At 34.5% G+C, this 18,475-nt stretch overlaps 2 protein-coding genes across 6 annotated transcripts; one reads left to right on the forward strand and one right to left on the reverse strand.

Annotated features, from left to right (window-relative positions):
- Positions 1-1,552: 1,552 nt before the first annotated feature.
- On the forward strand, positions 1,553-4,789 carry LOC104237745 (putative E3 ubiquitin-protein ligase XBAT31). Its single transcript, XM_009791964.2, has 8 exons — positions 1,553-1,829; positions 1,925-1,984; positions 2,144-2,215; positions 2,331-2,452; positions 2,652-2,792; positions 2,935-3,042; positions 3,206-3,464; positions 3,768-4,789. The coding sequence occupies exons 1-8, from the start codon at positions 1,650-1,652 to the stop codon at positions 4,161-4,163; spliced, it is 1,338 nt and encodes a 445-aa protein (XP_009790266.1). The 5' UTR covers positions 1,553-1,649; the 3' UTR covers positions 4,164-4,789.
- Positions 4,790-11,497: 6,708 nt separating this feature from the next.
- On the reverse strand, positions 11,498-16,226 carry LOC104237744 (uncharacterized protein At3g17950-like). 5 transcript variants are annotated; one of them, XM_009791960.2, is made up of 6 exons: positions 15,953-16,226; positions 15,720-15,845; positions 15,366-15,592; positions 14,963-15,115; positions 11,922-12,402; positions 11,498-11,810 (listed from the first exon to the last, which is right to left on the reverse strand). In XM_009791960.2, the coding sequence occupies exons 3-6, from the start codon at positions 15,438-15,440 to the stop codon at positions 11,677-11,679; spliced, it is 843 nt and encodes a 280-aa protein (XP_009790262.1). In that variant the 5' UTR covers positions 15,441-15,592; positions 15,720-15,845; positions 15,953-16,226; the 3' UTR covers positions 11,498-11,676. The 5 variants fall into 5 exon arrangements, with proteins under 5 accessions (XP_009790262.1, XP_009790264.1, XP_009790265.1 ...); XM_009791962.2 differs by having other exon boundaries at positions 11,498-11,782; positions 11,879-12,402; positions 15,953-16,225; XM_009791963.2 differs by having other exon boundaries at positions 11,498-11,671; positions 11,879-12,402; positions 15,953-16,224.
- Positions 16,227-18,475: the final 2,249 nt, after the last annotated feature.

The following is an 18,475-nucleotide window of genomic DNA, read 5'->3' on the forward strand; positions in this document are numbered from 1 at the left end:
CGAAAACTAGACAAAATCGAACTAATCCAAACCGATATAGTTGGTTTGGTTTGGTTTTGATAAAAACCGAATCAATCCGGTCCATGTACACCCCTAATTGTAATATAGCTATGGCGATTAGCTATTATAAATTCAACTCAGTATACATATGACGTCTTAATTATGGTAAACAAAAAGTTCATATGCTGCGAATTATTTTTTTCTATCTCAAGAGACGATGAGCTAGTAAGCAAAAGAATATTTTCCATCTAGTTGTTTTAACAAGTTCGATAAGCCACATGCACGTAAGTCAATGGCTTTTTAGTACCACAATAATAATGGCAATTTATCAATATTGTAATTTATGCGAACATATTTTTATTGCAAATTAATCGTGATTTAAATGAGACATAACAACTGCGCACTACTACAAGCGAAAACTAGAATATTTAACCTTTATCAATAGGTGCGTAAAAAATATTCTTACAATTAATAAAATAAATTAAGTACCACGCTACAATCAATTAAATTACATAAACCTTAAAATTTACCCTTTGAACTACCATTAACATAGTATAGCACACATATTTTGAAGTTCTAGAAATATCTCCCTTTACTGTATTATATACAGACTTTGATTTGAAACTTCTTAACTAAAGATTAATTAATTACTAGCAACTTAGTCAAATTTGGGTAAATCAAATAACATTTTAAGACAGCCAATCTCTATGGTGGATATACTTGTCAAAGAAAATGGTTTGGATATCCAATCGGTTCTGTACAAATCTCACAATATGAATAATCAAGATTTAAAAAAAAATATTTATTCACTCGGTATATTTAAAATAAATCAGTGTCACGAACTATAAATTAACTATACTTAATTATATTCTCCCTATCTCAATTAAATTTTGAAATTTATCGTTCAAAATAAGTCATACATATTTAAATGACCGTAAATTATTTTTAAATATAAAAATATTTTTTTGGGGATAAACTATAAAGAAAATATGATCAACCCTATAAATTGGAACGAGTAAATATATATATATATAAAATTTAATTTATCAATAACTATAATACTCCAATTAGTGTATGTGATTTTGTGTAGTTAAGTTTCTTTTTCTTGTTCTTAGGATTAGAGAGGAGACTAATGAGCAACAGTAAAAGTAAAAGTAAAAGTCCGAGTAAGAGTCATCCCCAGACAAACACACAGAAGTTGAAGCAGAGAAAATTTTATTTTGTGTCTCGTACAACTGACATTGATTATGTATAAGCTAATTTTTTTGTCTCATAATTTTATGGACATAAATTTCGGTAGACCCAAAAATATAAGAGTGAGTTTCACAAATTTATAAGATAAAAAGGAGGCTTGTACTATTAACGTAAGTTGTACAGGACAGAAAATAAAACTTATTTGAGAATATATCTGCCCGAACAAATATCTGACTACTGCCCGTTGTCGGGTTCTGTTTAGACTCGGTCACCTGCCCGCTCTTTTCCCCCACCCACCCTCGCCTTTTCGGGCAGCTCCAAACTTCAACACACACCTCTCTCTTCTTCCTCATAAATATGTAAACTCTCACACTTCCCCATTCTTGCCACCACTTCCTCCGCCCTCCACGGTGGTGCAAAAGAGCAGCCATAAAGTTGCTCTCTTGTTTGCAAAAATGGGTCAGGGTTTGAGTTGTGGATCAGGTGATGAACATGGCTTATTCAGTGCTGTACAGTGTGGTGATGTGGAGACATTAAAAGCTGTTTTGGAGAAAAACCCATCTCTAATTCATCATTCTACAGTGTATGATCGACAGTCAGCTTTGCATATTGCTGCTGCCAATGGTCAGATCGAGGTGGGGTTCTTGAAAAAGTTTTGATTTTCATGTTTCTTCGATAAATTTGGTGTTTTTAATAAAATCTGATTCATGGGTTTTGATTTATTTTTCAGGTTGTTACTATGCTGTTAAACCAATCTGTCAACCCGGATTTGTTAAATCGTTATAAGCAGGTGCAAGTTTTGCATATTTTTGTTCTTTTCATTTGTTTGGTTAATAGCCAATTGGTGGCAAATGAGTGTTAATTGAAAGTTTAATGATGTTTTCTTGTTTTTCAAGAGCTGTATTTTTTTTATCATTTTTAACTGTTTTTTTGTGTGTGGTTGATTTAGACTCCATTGATGTTAGCAGCAATGCACGGGAAGATCTCTTGTGTGCAAAAGCTTATTGAAGCAGGAGCAAATGTATGCTTTTACTAGTCTCTTATTTCTCCTTATTTCAAATTGGCATGATTGGCCTTTTTGTGTCTTGTTGCAAATGTTTTAAAACTGATGTGGTCATTTGGGAAAAAATTGTCAGATTTTGAAGTTTGATTCGCTTAATGGAAGAACATGTTTGCACTATGCTGCTTACTATGGTCACTCTGAATGCCTTAAAGCAATTCTTTCCTCGGCTCGCACGTCTCATGTTGCAGCATCTTGGTAAGCTTGTTAGGGGATTCACTAATGGATTTTTGTATGTTCAATCTCTTAGATTAGGTTAAATGGAGCGACATGGACCATAAGAATTCATATAGCGGATCCCAACTTGCTTGAAATTGAGGCGTAGTTGTTGTTTTTATGTTGAATCGCTTATGTAGAGGTTAATGGTTGTTTGAATCGACTGAATTGAATTCTGCAGGGGATATACCCGGTTTGTGAATGTTAGAGATGGAAAAGGAGCAACTCCTTTGCACTTAGCAGCCCGTCAAAGACGGCCTGAATGTGTTCACATTTTACTGGATAATGGCGCGTTGGTTTGTGCTTCAACTGGCGGCTATGGGTAATTTTTCCATCAAGAAATTCTTTTCTGTTGTCTTCCGTTCATGTTCTCTGGATTAACTTAGATTTGATACGATTTTATACTTACGAAGTTATGCTAACCTTTTTTTTCCTTATGTCTATTCTTTTTTTAACTTTTACAGATTTCCCGGTAGCACTCCACTTCATTTGGCTGCAAGAGGTGGTTCTCTTGATTGCATCCGCGAATTATTGGCGTGGGGAGCAGATCGACTACACAGAGATGCCTCGGGGTATGTCTTATTTATCTCTTTTAATTTTTTCAGTATTTATAGCTTATGAATTATAGACTTATGAATATTAATACTTGTAAAATTACCCTGTAATTAATTTAAATTCTTCAATTTGAACATGAGTAATTCTGTATCTAGTCCTCATCTGGTCATTATGGTGCAGGAGAATACCGTACACGGTTGCTTTAAGATACCACCACGGTGCATGTGCGGCTTTGTTGAATCCTTCATCAGCAGAGCCTCTCGTGTGGCCATCACCGTTGAAGTTCATCAGTCAGCTCAATGAAGAGGCGAAAGCTCTACTTGAAAGTGCCTTAATGGAAGCAAATAAGGAGAGGGAAAAGAATATCCTAAAGGGGACAGATTACTCGCCGCCATCCCCAGCTCAATCTGATGCAGGGATGGATGATAACATCTCTGAGGTAATACACCACCTACTTTTACCCAATAACATATAAACTACTATTGAAATATATCCTACTCTACTAATAAATTGTACATATTTTTGAAAATAAAACGACATCAGCATGGAAATGATGTGAGGTATAAGATATTTTAGACCCAACAATATTTGAGGTTAATAGAGTATAATATCCATTCCGAAAAGCTACCAACACTCGGTTTTCAACCTTGATGATCAAGATATTTCTATCGATAGTTCTCTTGTGATCTATCTTTTCAAGTTGACCATTTGTCAACCAGTTTCGTTTGGATTTCTAATGCAGGTCAGTGATACAGAAGTATGTTGTATATGTTTCGATCAATTATGCACAATTGAGGTCCAGGACTGTGGGCACCAAATGTGTGCACATTGTGTACTGGCCTTGTGCTGCCATAACAAGCCAAATCCGACCACGACTAGTCCACCAGAACCAGTGTGCCCGTTTTGCAGAAGCAACATTGTACAATTACATGTTATCAAGGTTACAAAGGACGATGACATAGACCGTGATATCTCCTCAAAGCTTCGAAAGTCTAGGAGATCACGAAACTTCAGCGAGGGAAGTAGTAGTTTTAAGGGCTTATCAGCAGTTAGTTCTTTTGGCAAAATGACTGGCCGTGGCTCGGGTAGGATCGCTGCTGAAAACGAATGGATCGATAAGCCATTAACCGTTGATTGATAGTACAAATTTGGTATCAAAGTTTCAAACTTGGCAATTAAGATCAGTCCAGGGTGGGGTCCTGCTTATCAAATGGTATATATAGATAGATCTTTCTCTTCCCTCTGCATTGTAGATTTGGGAAATAAGCAAAGTTAAAATGGTTTGCAGGTTTGGGTAGATGAGTACTATTATTTGTGTGGGTCACAAAAAAATGAGTATTGCTGTAAAATTCTGTTTACAATAGACCCTTGCGGTCTATTTTTCGTTCTTGAAAAAGGGTGGTAGTTCTTAGGGGCTAGTAGTAGTCAATTTGGATTGGTAAAATTCTTTGCAGTTACCCCCCCCCCCCCCTCTCCCTCTCTCCCTCTTACTGGTTTCCTTTATTTGGTGAAAACACAACATTATTCCATTGTTTCCCACATTGGTGAAGATTGCAGTATGATGAAAGTTTTGGGAAAGAGTCAAACTCAAAGCAAGTGATGAGAAAGTAGACCCCACCTTACCCTATCTTTTTCTTTAATTTAAAGCAGCCTAAGGTGTGAAATGAACTACAGTATTGTTTATGAGAAAAAAGGGTGTGAAATGAACTATGATTTGTATAATTCATTTTTTAATTTCAGCATATATAAATGAATATTGTATAATAGCTAGTACAAGTTGCAAGGACAATTTTTTTTTGTTGTTGGTCAAAGTGATCATGTGAATCCATTGCCTCTTGGTTCAAATAATTTACGCACTAACATACAACAACTAAACTTTAAAATCTAGTAAGTTGGGGTCGATTGTGTAAATCTTCATCGTCTATGTTGATTCATGTACGTTTGTTTTAGTCCAATATTTGGCACTAGATATTTTTTTACTAACATATAAATCTCTATAAACTAAAAAATTTCCAGTAAATATTGGACCTAAAGTAAACATACTAATATGACGGAAACTTAATGCGAATAATTGATATCACCTATAGATTTTTTCCCTTTCATTATGCACTATTCTTTTCTATCAAGAGATTTTAGGTTTTTCGAGATGATATTCTTTCATGTGAATTTAGGTTTATCCTCTTCGTTTTTAACACTTTTACTCACTATGGCTTCATATACAGTTCGATCGATGTATCTGAATGTCGTAAAACCTGTTCAAATTATCTTAAACAACTTTTCATTTTATTAACTATGTGTGTTATTTACGTCTTTTGTTGAATGTAGTCTTTTTTAATCTCGAATGATCGCACATTTATCGTAACATCTGGACTTTTACATCTTCTGAATATGTTGGACTTCACAGGCTCAACACACACTCCCATACATGCAATGTTTTAAAACTTGCCTTTCACTTTAGCAATTATCCACCTATCACATAATGCTTAGTTAACACCTTTTCATTTCAACCATCCTATTTACATAAATGGAGAAATAATTCGACTTTGTGATGCAGAATTTTGCCACCACACCAATAAGATTATTATCTTATCAAAATATAATTAGACATAATTGAGATAAGGCTAGCTAAAATGGAGCCCACAAACTATGATTTAATGTGATGATGCCATGTGGAGTTGATAAAAATTAATTGGGTGGGGTTTGTGGGTAAGTAATTGTAAGTATGTAGGGCTTGGTGGGGATGTTACAATGTTTGGTATAGAAAGGGCACCTAACAAGAAGAAGAATAGAGGGTCCCAATTTAGTTAAGCTTTCTTGTTGTGTTTTTGGAAGAATTGGTTGATTCTTGAAAATAAAATCAAATCACCAACTGTATTTTTTGATTTTTGGGACTTGACTTTTTGCATATTTCCACAAAATATAAGCTGTTAATACAACCAAATTGCGCACATATTTTGTCAAGGGTGGTTTTATAAGGCCAATTTTAAAAGTCTTATTGCTCTTCTTTTTTTTTTTTTTCTTTCAAAGGAGTGGAACTGTTGATTTTGTTACTTTGGTCTGCCGCAGCCAGCACCTGAATTACTTCACTAGGAGGGAATGGGAAAAGAATTAGTGCACTGATAATAAGCTAGATTTATGTAATTTGGCGATTGTTTATGCCCCAGCTTAATTATGTTTCAATGTTATAATATAGTTAAATGATGAAAAATGGGCTCTAATTGTGAATGTCACACGTTGCAGGAGTGAGGAGCTTGTATGAAGCCTTGAAGCTGTGATTGGAGCTACATTGAAGCAAGAAAAAAAAACCTAGGAGCTGAGTACGCGAGAAGACTAGAAAAAGAATAGTTAAAATGAAGGCCTGGACTAGCGCGGCCATTAGCGTGACCGCGCTAGCCAGATGGTTGAGGCAGAATGGTAGGGCATTAGCACGGCCATTAGCGCGGCCGCGCTAGCCCAGTTCCGGAATATTAATTTCCAGGGGTAAACTTGGAAGTCTGGGGGAAAATTCACTTAACCTATAGAAGGTCAAGCTCGCCCAAGAAGGGATTATGCAGCTTTTCATAGCTTAGTGCAAGAAAAGGAGAGGCAAGAGGCAAGGAGGAGAATTCAACATCAAGTTCTTCCTTTCTTCCTTTTGTTTTATGATTTGTGATGAATTTGATTATTGTTGTGATGAACACTAGTATGAATAGCTAAATATTTAGTCTAAGGTTGATGGAACCTATTGAAGGATGAACTTCTTGATTATGTTAATATAGTTTGCCATTTTAATCTCTATTTGTTCAACTACGTGCTTGTTGTAGTTAATTTACAGGATCCTCAATTAACTGTGCCTATTTAGTGTATATAACTCGGGAGAGAGTGCATATTTAGGTAATTGTTTAACAACACCACTCTCAAAATATATGAGGGATCAATAATTGCGGGTTTAAAGGTGGGATTAGGGATAACGAAGCCATGAGTGTAATCTAAAGTGAGCTGTAGTAAATAAGCCAGCTAGCGTAATTCGAGAGAGTGCGTCTAGTAGATTATCGTGATTACTCGGGAGAGATTTACGGTAGTAAGAGTGCTCAGGATTGATAGAGATGATTTGTGATTATATGTGAAGCATAACCGGAAGGGAGTCCATCAATAGGGGAAATCATAGCCTCCGAACCTTCTCTTAATAGTTTACAACTCAATTATAGTTATTTTTCAGTTGCTTATTTACATTCATTCGTAGTTAGTAGAAATACCCTCAATTATTATTTACAACGTTTGAGAAGTTGATTCCGTGGAATTTAGTAAGTCTAACGAGAACTAATTGATAGGTTAATTCCTTGTGGGTTCGACTCTGGGCTAAATACTCAGATTATATTTGCAACGTCTGCGTGTACTTTATATAAGGCATAATTGGGCGTGATCATGCACTCTGGCACACAAGCATTCCGTATTCACACAGGATTTGATGAAAGGCCGCACCACATGGGATATAGTGTAGATAACCTACCTTAATGCAAGTGGATGCTTCCATGGTTGGAACTCGTGACCTATAGGTCACACGGAGACAATTGTTGCTCCGTAGCTCGGAAAGAAAAAATAATTCACATAACTAATTTGTTAGCAGCTGCATATAATGTTGACAACCTACCCTAGACTGTTTTCACAGTTCGAACTTATAAGTCATACAAAGACAACTTTATGACTTATTTGATGGTTGTTGCGATAGGTTCACAACTAGTATAAAACTAGTCAATTTAAAATGAATTTTCAAAACATAAAATGGTTTACATTGTGAAATGCTTTTCTAGACACGGGTTAACATGTGCAAATGGCGCGAAATAAATATTGAAGATTCCATAGTTGCCAACTAATTTGGATTGAGGCATGGTAAGTAATAATTTTAATTATAATCTCTGCATAACTTATTTATTAGTCAATAAATCTTTATTATATTTACGTGAAGCTAATTCGTCTACAAATTAAGGTGGTCTAGAAATACGTTTCAAAGGCATAGCCCAATGTCCAAAAATATTACAATTCAGAACTACAAATTACAAATTTGAATTCCATAGTGTTTTGATCATTGTTGTTAATCAATGTAAAGAAGAATTAGCCTACGTGCTTAAAGGTGGAATTAACGTTTGAACCTAGGTTGCAATAATTATAATTAAAAAAAAGGGAATTTTGTTGGTCAAAAGTAAAAAAAAAAAAAAAAAGAAAAGAAAAAAAGAGAGAGATAAAATATAAGAATTGCATAAAGTTATGGGGGGGTTTCACTTTTAGTCTGCAACAAAAATTATTTATATTCGATAGTCGAAAATTTGTATAATTTTTGTTTATAACATATACAAAATACATATTTTTTTTGGCTTTTATTTTGAAAGCAGCTGGACAATTGCATTTTCCTGAAAGTTATTCTTGTGATCAGCCTTTAAAGTTCTATAATTTAACCAAGAAAGAAATTGAAATATTAGAGGCAAATAGTCAAAATGTTGTCATATACGACAATCATGAATTATACGTCTAATTTTCCGTGGTGGCCTTTTAGGTTTTTCAATTTTAAACTGATGCGCGTGTCATGTTGTAATGAACAGAATTAATAAATATATGAGTAAGATATTTTGTGAGGCTCCAATCCCATCAAAACGGTTGAAAATGCACATTAAATTAATTAATTAAAAAGACGTATAATATACGACAAGAAAATGACCAAGAAAAATAAACGTTACATTCATGACCTAATTAATTACCTCAAAATTTAGGTAATCACACGAGTTGCAGTATTGCTCTTAAGTGTCTCCTTAATTACATACAAATCAAATAATGGTGACTAATCAATTTTAAGAGACAAGGGAGAAATTGTTAAAAATAGTTTGAAATGACCAAGTTGACGAATTAAATTATTTTCAAAATAGTAAGCCATCGGTTACAAGAATTTCTAACGACAACAGCACTTTAAATCATAAAAAGGTGGCTTTTACTATAGTTGAATTCTATTTTTGGTTTAAAAAAATAACACTGTATAACTGCTCTTATAATATATATATATATATATATATATATATTGCAATTACCGAATATAAATAATTTTGGTCACCGACTAGAAGTGTTCTTTGCCTTTTTCTTAAGCTATTGTATATTTTGTCCACTTGATAACCCATTACCTTTATAAACAAATTTTCTATAAAAAGAAAGAACAATTTGCCCTAGTTGCTACTAGATTACTTATAAAGGCAAAGAGACAATTGGGTATTGACATTTGGTGAAAATGGCTTGGTCTAAAATTAAATGTGTCTATTTGTGTAAAGGGGAAATGAATAATAATAATTGAATAAAAATAGCACGGGCTAGCCAATTTTCGGACTAGTCATTTAAAAATAGCAGTGTTTACAAAGTTATTAAAAAATAGCCGCTATTTTGCTGTAACACGGAAAGTTCCAGCATAATATACCGGAAATCAATGTACCCGTGTATGAATTTCCAGCATATTATGCTGGAACTCCAACACGCGGAAAGTTTCAGTATAATATACTGGAGATTGGAGCAATGGTGCTCCAATCCTGTATATTATACTGGAACTCCAGTATATTCCAGCATAAGTATATTGGAACTCCAGTATATTATACTGGTGTATTTTTCCGTATTTTGAACAGTGTTTTCGTTCAGATTTATCTTTACATAAAAAATGGCTAAATTTCGATTACTTTTGAAACTGTGGCTATTTTTGAATTTCTCACAATAATTGACCCATATTCTAGACCTATATATTCTGTTTTAATGTTTCTGAAAGAGCAATTTCATATCAGTATTATGTTTTCCATGTATGACCTTTCTTTGCATTATTGCTATAATATAGTAGTAATATACATTTTCAGATAGAGAATCTTAAGCACAAATTAAGGCTAGGAATATCGACTTATACACGCCGATTATAATTATAGATAATTTTAAATTGTTGACTTTATGTTAATAATCATATGATCATTGTCTCAAAATACTTAGACAAAGATTGTTACATTATCTTATTCCTTTATTGTAGCCTGACTAATGATGCAATCCCTAGTTAGTTGTATATTTGAAGAAGAACAAATTATAAAAAGGAGTTTTTTTTCCTTCTTTTCTTTTTCAATAACATTGATGTTCGGATCTGCTTTATCTCACTTGCTAAGTTGTAAAACTCCTAGCATATAATGATAACTTAATGGGTTCTATAATATTAAAGAACTCTGATCCAGGGTCAGATCTAGGTGCGCGGGTTGAAGAGGATTCAACTGAACCCCTTTTGTCGAAAATTACAATGTGCATGTAAGGTCAAATTTTTTTCTATGTATATATATTAGATGTTGAATCTTTTTAGCTTTTTAGTTTGTACATTTTTATTTTTGAATCCCTTGGTGAAAATCCTGCTTCCGCCATTCTAATCAATTCCTATCATTTTGAGTGTAGAAATCACTTCTCTATTTCTGAAAGAAAGTACTGCAACTTCATACAATTGATCATTTAATCTGTCTTATCTATACATCAATAAAACACTTCTATAAGCAGACATTTCTTTTCTGCAGGGTGTTATATGTCAGTGAAGGAGGAATCTTGACGTAATTGGTAAAGTTGTTGCTATATGACGAGAAGGTCATGGGTTCAAGCCGTGGAAACAGCCTCTTGCAGAATTGCAAGCTAAGGCTACGAACAATAGACCCTTGTAGTCAGGCCTTTCCCCGGACCCCGTCCATAACGGAAGTTTAGTGCATCGGGTTGCCTTTAGGGTGTTATATGCTAGTGATTACATGCTTTCATATGAAATCATGTGCTAACAAGAATTAAAATATACAGGATCAACCCCATACCACTAGTTATTTGTATTTATTAAGCCAATAATTACCAGATGAAGATTGTTGTGAAATTTGTAAGCAGCCATTTACAACACATTATCCAGCTTAACTAGGAAGTAAAGAGAAAGAAAAAGAAATTATATTATTGACTTAATGTCTTTAAATGTAACTAATTAATAGCTTTATCAAGAAGTAGCAAAGAGAGTGAGGAAAATGGATAAGTCTCTTCATAAGGAGAATGAATAACAAAATCAACAAAATTAGGATCTTGGGCACAATATAAAATGAACAGATGTATATAGCAAATAGAACTAAGCTAATTGCTATTAGTATGTTGGTTTGATCAATAAGCCAAGCATTGTTTTTTTTAATCATTTCGATATTTGATGCACATTGTGTCTGACTAATCTGGATATGCGCGGGGTAGGACCACTAAGAAGTAAAATGCTCCTTACTAAAATATTCAACATTGTCCCCGAATTGAAGAAAACAAGGAGTGATCAAGAGAAATCTCTCGAGATCAATCAGAAGTGCTACTAACTCTTCTCGACAATCAAGTAAATCACAAAAAAGTTCATATCACCGTGCACTTCAGAAATGCATGCTTTAGCCCTTGAAGAACGAAAACAAATTAAAAATACGAATCAGGGGATACACAGAGTTATATTACGACACAAACCTAAGATATCATTCAGTATCTTAGGTTTAGCCACGCATTGTTTCTTTAATAATTCAGTATCTAAAGTACATTGCATTCGACTAATCTAAATATGTGTGGGTTAGCACCACTAAGAAGGAAAATGCTCCTTAACAAAAGCTTCTTCAACATTGTCCCCTGAATTAAAGAAAACAAAAAAGACTGATCAAGAGAAGTCCCTCGAGATCAATCTGAAGCGCTATTAAATCTTCTTGACGATCAAGTAAATCACAAAAAGTCCATATTATCCTGCACTCCAGAGATACGTGCTTTAGCCCTTGAATAAACGGAAACAAATTAGAAACAAGAATCAGGGAATACACAGAGTTGTATTACGAAACAAACCTAAGATATCATCCACACATGCATGGAAACAAAAGTGGAGCACCTTGGCCATGCACATCATGCTCTAATTCTCTGTTAGCCCTCTGTCTATTTTCAACATCAGATCCTGACCAAGGACTCAACTGAGGAGGAGCAATTTGTCCATTAGCAAACAATGAATTCTGATCTCTATTAGGCAATGCCATAGCAAATTCATCAGGTCCATATAACAAAGGACTATGGTTATGACTTCTTCTATGTCCATTAGCATTAGCTCTTCTTTCTACAGCAAGAAAATGACCAAGTGATGGAGTATTACTACTGTCATTGTTCCTTATCATCATTACACTCTCAGCATCTGTGTTGTTTCTTGGACATAAAGAGAAACACCATGTTGTTTTTGATCTGTAGTTTTTTTGGACATTTGTGATTACACCATTTGATCTTGACCTTGTTGATCTTCTTGAGAGATTATTAACTATACTGGAGACACCAATTAGACTTCCAAGTGTGGTGCTCCTATCATGAAAAAAAGATCCTGTAGACTGCAAATTCCAAACACATTTAAATAGCATAGATTAATTAATTTAGAAATTCCAAACCAGAATTAGGAATTAACTATTTCTTACTCCTAAATATTGTATAATGATTAGGTTCAATTGTGTCTACTTAAGATTTTGAGATTCTGAATCAGTGGCACAGACACCCTAAGGTGTATCATCTCACACCGCTTCGTAAAAGGTTTTACTTATGTATAGGGGTGTTCATGGTTCGGTTTGTATCAGTTTTTTCCTAAAAAGAAACCAAACCAAGTAAGTCGGTTTTTCAAATACTAGAATCAAACCAAACCAATTAAGTCGTTTTTTCTCGATTCGGTTTATATTGAGTTTTGTCGGGTTTTCGATTTTTCAGTTATTTGTCGGATTTTTTCTTAAATATAAGACATACACTACCAAACACATATTCCGTCGACCACATTTTCAACGTAACGCTATCAAATCAATTGCACTTTGAGAAATCTATTATTTACCAAGATATATTGATGATAATTTAATCAAATATTGATGAATAATTTAAGGACTCAATTAAAAATATATTATTTTTAACATGAAATGGATTCTTACATTTAACAAAAGAAAACTACCAATCAAACTAGAATGTAAAGGTAAAAAACATTACTAAAAGTGCAAACGATCAGCATTTACCATAAAAATTTTGAAACTTTGTATAAAAATATACATATATATAGGTGTAATAATAAATTTGAAATAGCTACTCCTATAGTCGGTTTGGTTCTGGTTTTTTCTTTTTTTTTATTGAAACCAAAACCAAACCAAATTTGATCTGTTTTTAAAATTCAAAACCAAAACCAAACCAAAAAGTATCGTTTTTTTGGTCGGTTTAGTTTGGTTTTCGGTTTGGTTCGATTTTTCGGGTTTTTATGAACACCCCTACTTATGTATGTGCGCAAATAATAGTTTTTTCTTTCTAAGAAACAATGCATATATATACAACAACAACAAACCCAGTGTGACCAACAAAGGTCGTGATAGAATGGTAAGTACTCCTTCGTATCCTTAACCAGAGGTCTCGGGTTCGAGCCCTCAGTATGGAGTCGTGTTTGTTAGGGGGCTTTTTACCCCCTCCCCCCCCTAATGTGGGACTTCCTGGCGTGAATGTTTCTAATAGACCCTCGACTCAAGAAACAGTAAAATAAAGTGACAAATAGTAGCAACTACAATATAATAGGAGCAAATGACACATGTAATAATAAGGAACCAGGAAACCACCTAAAATAATGCAAGATAAGTAATTTTTGGTACAAAAAGCAAAGTCTTAAAACCGTCGCAGTCTCACACTCAATCTCGGTTAGAAGCCGAATTGTGACTATAAACCGACACGGCTTGCCTAATATCTTGCGTACGCCACTGTTCTGAATAAAATTAAAAGATTGGTATAGGTTTCTTCAAGTAATTAGTCTAGAGATAAACTTGTCCTAGTGAGAACCATGATACGTATAACTTTAAATTTTCATGTACTACTGCTGCTGCAACATTAGGGTAGTTTTAGATTCAAATCAGTACAAGTAGAACAATCAAGATGAACTACTCAAGAATCTAGGACAAGAAGAAAATTAAAGTTGAAACATGTTACACAGCCCTTATAATTGAGGTTCATTAAAAGCATCCAAGGATTTCATGTCAATGTACTAAAGGGACACCATGACAGCTTTAATAATGTTATGGTCCCAACTTACATTGAACACAGAGTGACATGACATAACTCACAAAAATACTTCACAACATGCATGAAACTGTTAATGAAAGTTGAAAATATCCAGGTGCATTATATGATTTAGACACAAAACAAAGGACATTTCAATAAATAACAAGTACTCTATGTGGCTAGCTTTCCTATCTTATTCAATCTACTTTTGATTCTAATTCCTTTTGATAAACTTCAACTACTCCAATTTATTATGATCTTGATTGTTTGTATTTACATTCTTTTCACATTTTCACTTATCCTTTCTTTATTATCCCTAATAAACAACAATATATAATACTCATAAATCCACAGGAATGTTACAAAGGTTAAGCAAGACACATGCTGTAGCTTTATTTGACTATTTAAATTTTTCACACTGCAATTGGTAAATGAATTTCACCCTATATATCCTGATAATGAAATGAATTTTATATAATCAGTATACTTTAACTGGTTATATATAACTTATTTGTGTCATTTTTTAAATTATCAAATTAGGCTAGCTATAGACAATTATCCATTGTTGTAGGTTATTGCATAAAAAACATTTACACTGTCAGTGTACATAAGTTAATGGGATATATTGATTGGACGGGGTGGGTGGGAAAGAGGGCAGTCCGATGCACAAGACATCCCGCATTCACAAAGGTCCGCCGAAGGACCGCACCTAAGGGGGTGTGATATAGACAGTCTGCTCTAATACAAGTATTAGTCGATGTTTCCATTGCTCAAATATGTGACCTATAGACAACTTTACTGTTGTTTTAAGGCTTCCCTTAATGAAACTAAAAGAAAAGTAGTGCATGAATAGTATGTTAAGTTGAAGTATGAACTGACCTCAGTGTCCAAATCTGATGAAGAATCTGTGGAGGAAGTAAGAGACTCACTGAGTGAAGTGTTGAATGAAGTTGAACCAGCAGAAAAATCTCTGCTCCTACCCAAACCTATTCTCATATTCAGTGGCTGCAATCCCAATGGCCACCCTTCTTCCTGCTCCATCAAATCAATCAACAATTCAAAATGAAAAAAGAAAAAAAGAATAAGTACAATAAAGAAAACTAGCTAAAATAGTAGTGGGGATTAATTTCCATCTATCAATTCAAGAATCTGACCAAGGACAATTTTACAATGTAATGAATGGACTACTCTCACTACAAATTATAAGGAGAAAACACAACCCCTCTTCACAAAATAGAAACCCCACGTGGTAAATTGCAAAACAATGATAACAACAATAAACCTTGTCCCTTCGGATGGTCCAGTTGGTTTTGAGGGCGGTCATCCATACAGATGACCTTATTGGTCTGTCGCACATAGCTTTCCTAGTGCGGTTTACATTCCCTGTGTGGTTTGGAGGCTATTACACAATAGGGGTTTACCCAATGCACACAGCAAAAAATGACAATAAACCCAGCAGAATCGCACAAGTGGAGTCTAGGGACGATAGAATGTACGCACACCTTAACCCTACAATGAAAAGATAAAGAGTTTGTTTTCGATATACCATCAGCTCAAGAAAAAATGAGAAGAAACAATAGAAACGAGCAATATAAGCAACAATTGCAAAACAGTGACAATGGGACAAAACAAATACCTGTTGAGCCATGTCCAAAATAACACTGTTATATTTGATAAAGATTGAATTTTTACTACTCCTTTGAGGTAAAAAAAAAAAGGGAGAAAATGCCAACGAGTGTCACCTTAAAACCATTGGATTAACCTGAAATAACAAACAAAAGCAAGAATGAAAGAAGCTGTCATTTCAAATAGATGCTTCATTAAACAAACAGAAACTGCAGTAAAGAAGAAGAAGAAGGACAAACTCACAAACATAGTAAGTGGTAATTTCATATACACATAGGAAACACACTTAACACAAAGTGTAAGAACATTGTTTCCTACTTCTAGCTAGAATAAGAACAAGTAGAATGGAGTCAAAAGAATAGCTAATGAACAGAGTAAAAGTTGGTTTCTTTAAATTTTTTATTTTTCTTGTTTTGCTTTTTGATTTTGTTGATGGAGAATAAGAAACATAGAATAATTGTAATATGTCGATAAAAGTGAAAAAGCAAACAAACAAAAAGACCGGAAACTGCTGCAGAGGCTGTCCTTTTTAGAATTGGAGGTAGCAACTATATATGACATTTGCCTTTCCTAAAAGTAGCTAAAGCTTTCAATTACTTGGACTGTCATTCTCATATGACCCCAATTTTTTCTTTTTTTCTTTTCTTTTAGTTAGCTGAGCCCTTTGAATTAAGTATTCATATAGAGAGATGCTGAATGGGAAACTGAAATGATGCCTTTTCCAAAATAAAATACGTCTATACAGTTAAAAAAATAGGTTATATTTCTCCATAAAATGCAGTATAATACTGCGTTTTACTTTAATGGAAAGTTAGTCATTAAAGTAAAACACAATATTATACTGCATTTTACTGAAACACATTATAATACTGTGTTTTACAACAATTTGGACCCACCAAATAAGTGTTCTGCAGGACTAACAATTTGTTAGTGTAAAACGTATTATAATACTACGTTTTACTTAAACGTAGTATTATACTGCATTTTACACTAATTTTTGGGCCCACCAATAAGTGTTCTGCAGATAACTGACATAACAATAATTCAAATACATAAAACGTGGTATTATACTGCGTTTTACATTAAAAAAATTCTGCAACTCAAGCTAGGACTTGCCTTATTTAAAGGCGTTAGAATTTTATGAAAATCCATTCAAAACTTTCCTTCAAACTTCTGTTCCTACTTCTCTTCTTCTTATCAAACATTTTTTTATAATGTCTAAAGAGCAAAAAATAAGGGTTTCATTATATTGCGGGGGGTGAGGTTGTAATGGAGAATAATTCTGTGAGGTATAGTTCACCTCCACAGTGTCATATTAAATTGCCGCTTACAATGGAGTATGATAAATTGGTATCATTGTTATGTAAAAAAATGAGTGTGAGAAAACATTCGGTGAATCTTAAAGTAACCGGTAGATTTCCATATTCTGTGAGTCCGTAGGGGTTTGCTTATTATTCTGAGTTTAGCATCGAAGATGATGAAACTCTTAGAGATTTTTTGCGGATTCTGAATGAATATAGGGAATTTATTGTAATAAAATTATTGGAAATGTGCGTCAAGGTTGAAGACAATAATGAGGGTGTGCATAGTAAGGATAACCCCCAGTCATCGGGTGGTTATTCTGGAGCAGTTTTTGCCGGACAGACTCCTGATGAAAGATCTTGCCTTGATTTAAACTTGTCACCACCGGCGAATAAGCAGCCACAAAATAATTTTCGACTTTATATAATCCACAAGACGGCCGGTAAACTTCAATTTTTCAACATTTTAGCGATTTTTATTTTATGTTTGAATTGGATTTGTATTAACACTCATATTTTTCATCGGGGGTACCGTCCGGATATGAATTTTACAAGTTATAACCCCGCTCCTAGTTGGAATATGCGTAGTTCTGGCGTGTTGGACAGCGGTGGTCCATCCGGGAGTCATCACCAACAAAAAAATATCCATTATGGAACATCAACACAGTACGAATTGTAAGTAAAGTGATATAGCTATATGTAAAGTATTTATCTAGTTGAGTAGCTTATCATTTTCTTCTTTTTGTGCAGTGAAAACGAGCAACTTGATGTTCCTGACCTCACACAGTTGCCCATATATGACGTATTGACTCGTGATTTGGCAGATGCGCAGAGTCAGGAACATGATAGTGATTATGACAATAATGCCGATGAGTCTGGAGATGATTTACCCTTCCTTTGATGAGGGTGATGACGAGGAGGAAGTGGATGCCGAACCTGAGCTGACGAGGGAGCATGCTCCTTCACCTCCCGTTAGACCAAGAGTGTACGAGTTTCACGTGTCGTTTCATGAGCGGAATATTCCCTACCTTGATAATCTACCAAGTATGCCGGACGTGGATGCCCTCACAAGGGATGATGACGAAATTCGGTCAGCAATGTGGGATAAGTCTAGACCGGCGGTGCTGGCAAAGGGCATGTATTTCCCCGATAAAGCTCGCCTAATCGGGGCTGTAAAAATCTACAGTGTAAGAGAGTGTCGTGAGATGACGGTAAGGGAGTCAACTACGGAAGTATACAAGGTTGTATGCCATAGAGACTTTATGGGTTGTCACTGGATGTTACGTGCCAGCAAGAAGAAATCAGGGTTGTGGAAAGTGGGTAAATTTATTAGCACCCACAGATGTGAATTGGACACATTCAATGATAATCACTTCAACCTGGATGTAGACTTGATTTCTCTTATCTTGATTCCATATTTGGAAGTGTCCATTAGGTTCAAGATTAAAGAGTGTATTATAGTCGT

Source organism: Nicotiana sylvestris, chromosome 11 (genome assembly GCF_000393655.2).
Source record: "Nicotiana sylvestris chromosome 11, ASM39365v2, whole genome shotgun sequence".
Taxonomy (NCBI): Eukaryota; Viridiplantae; Streptophyta; class Magnoliopsida; order Solanales; family Solanaceae; genus Nicotiana; species Nicotiana sylvestris.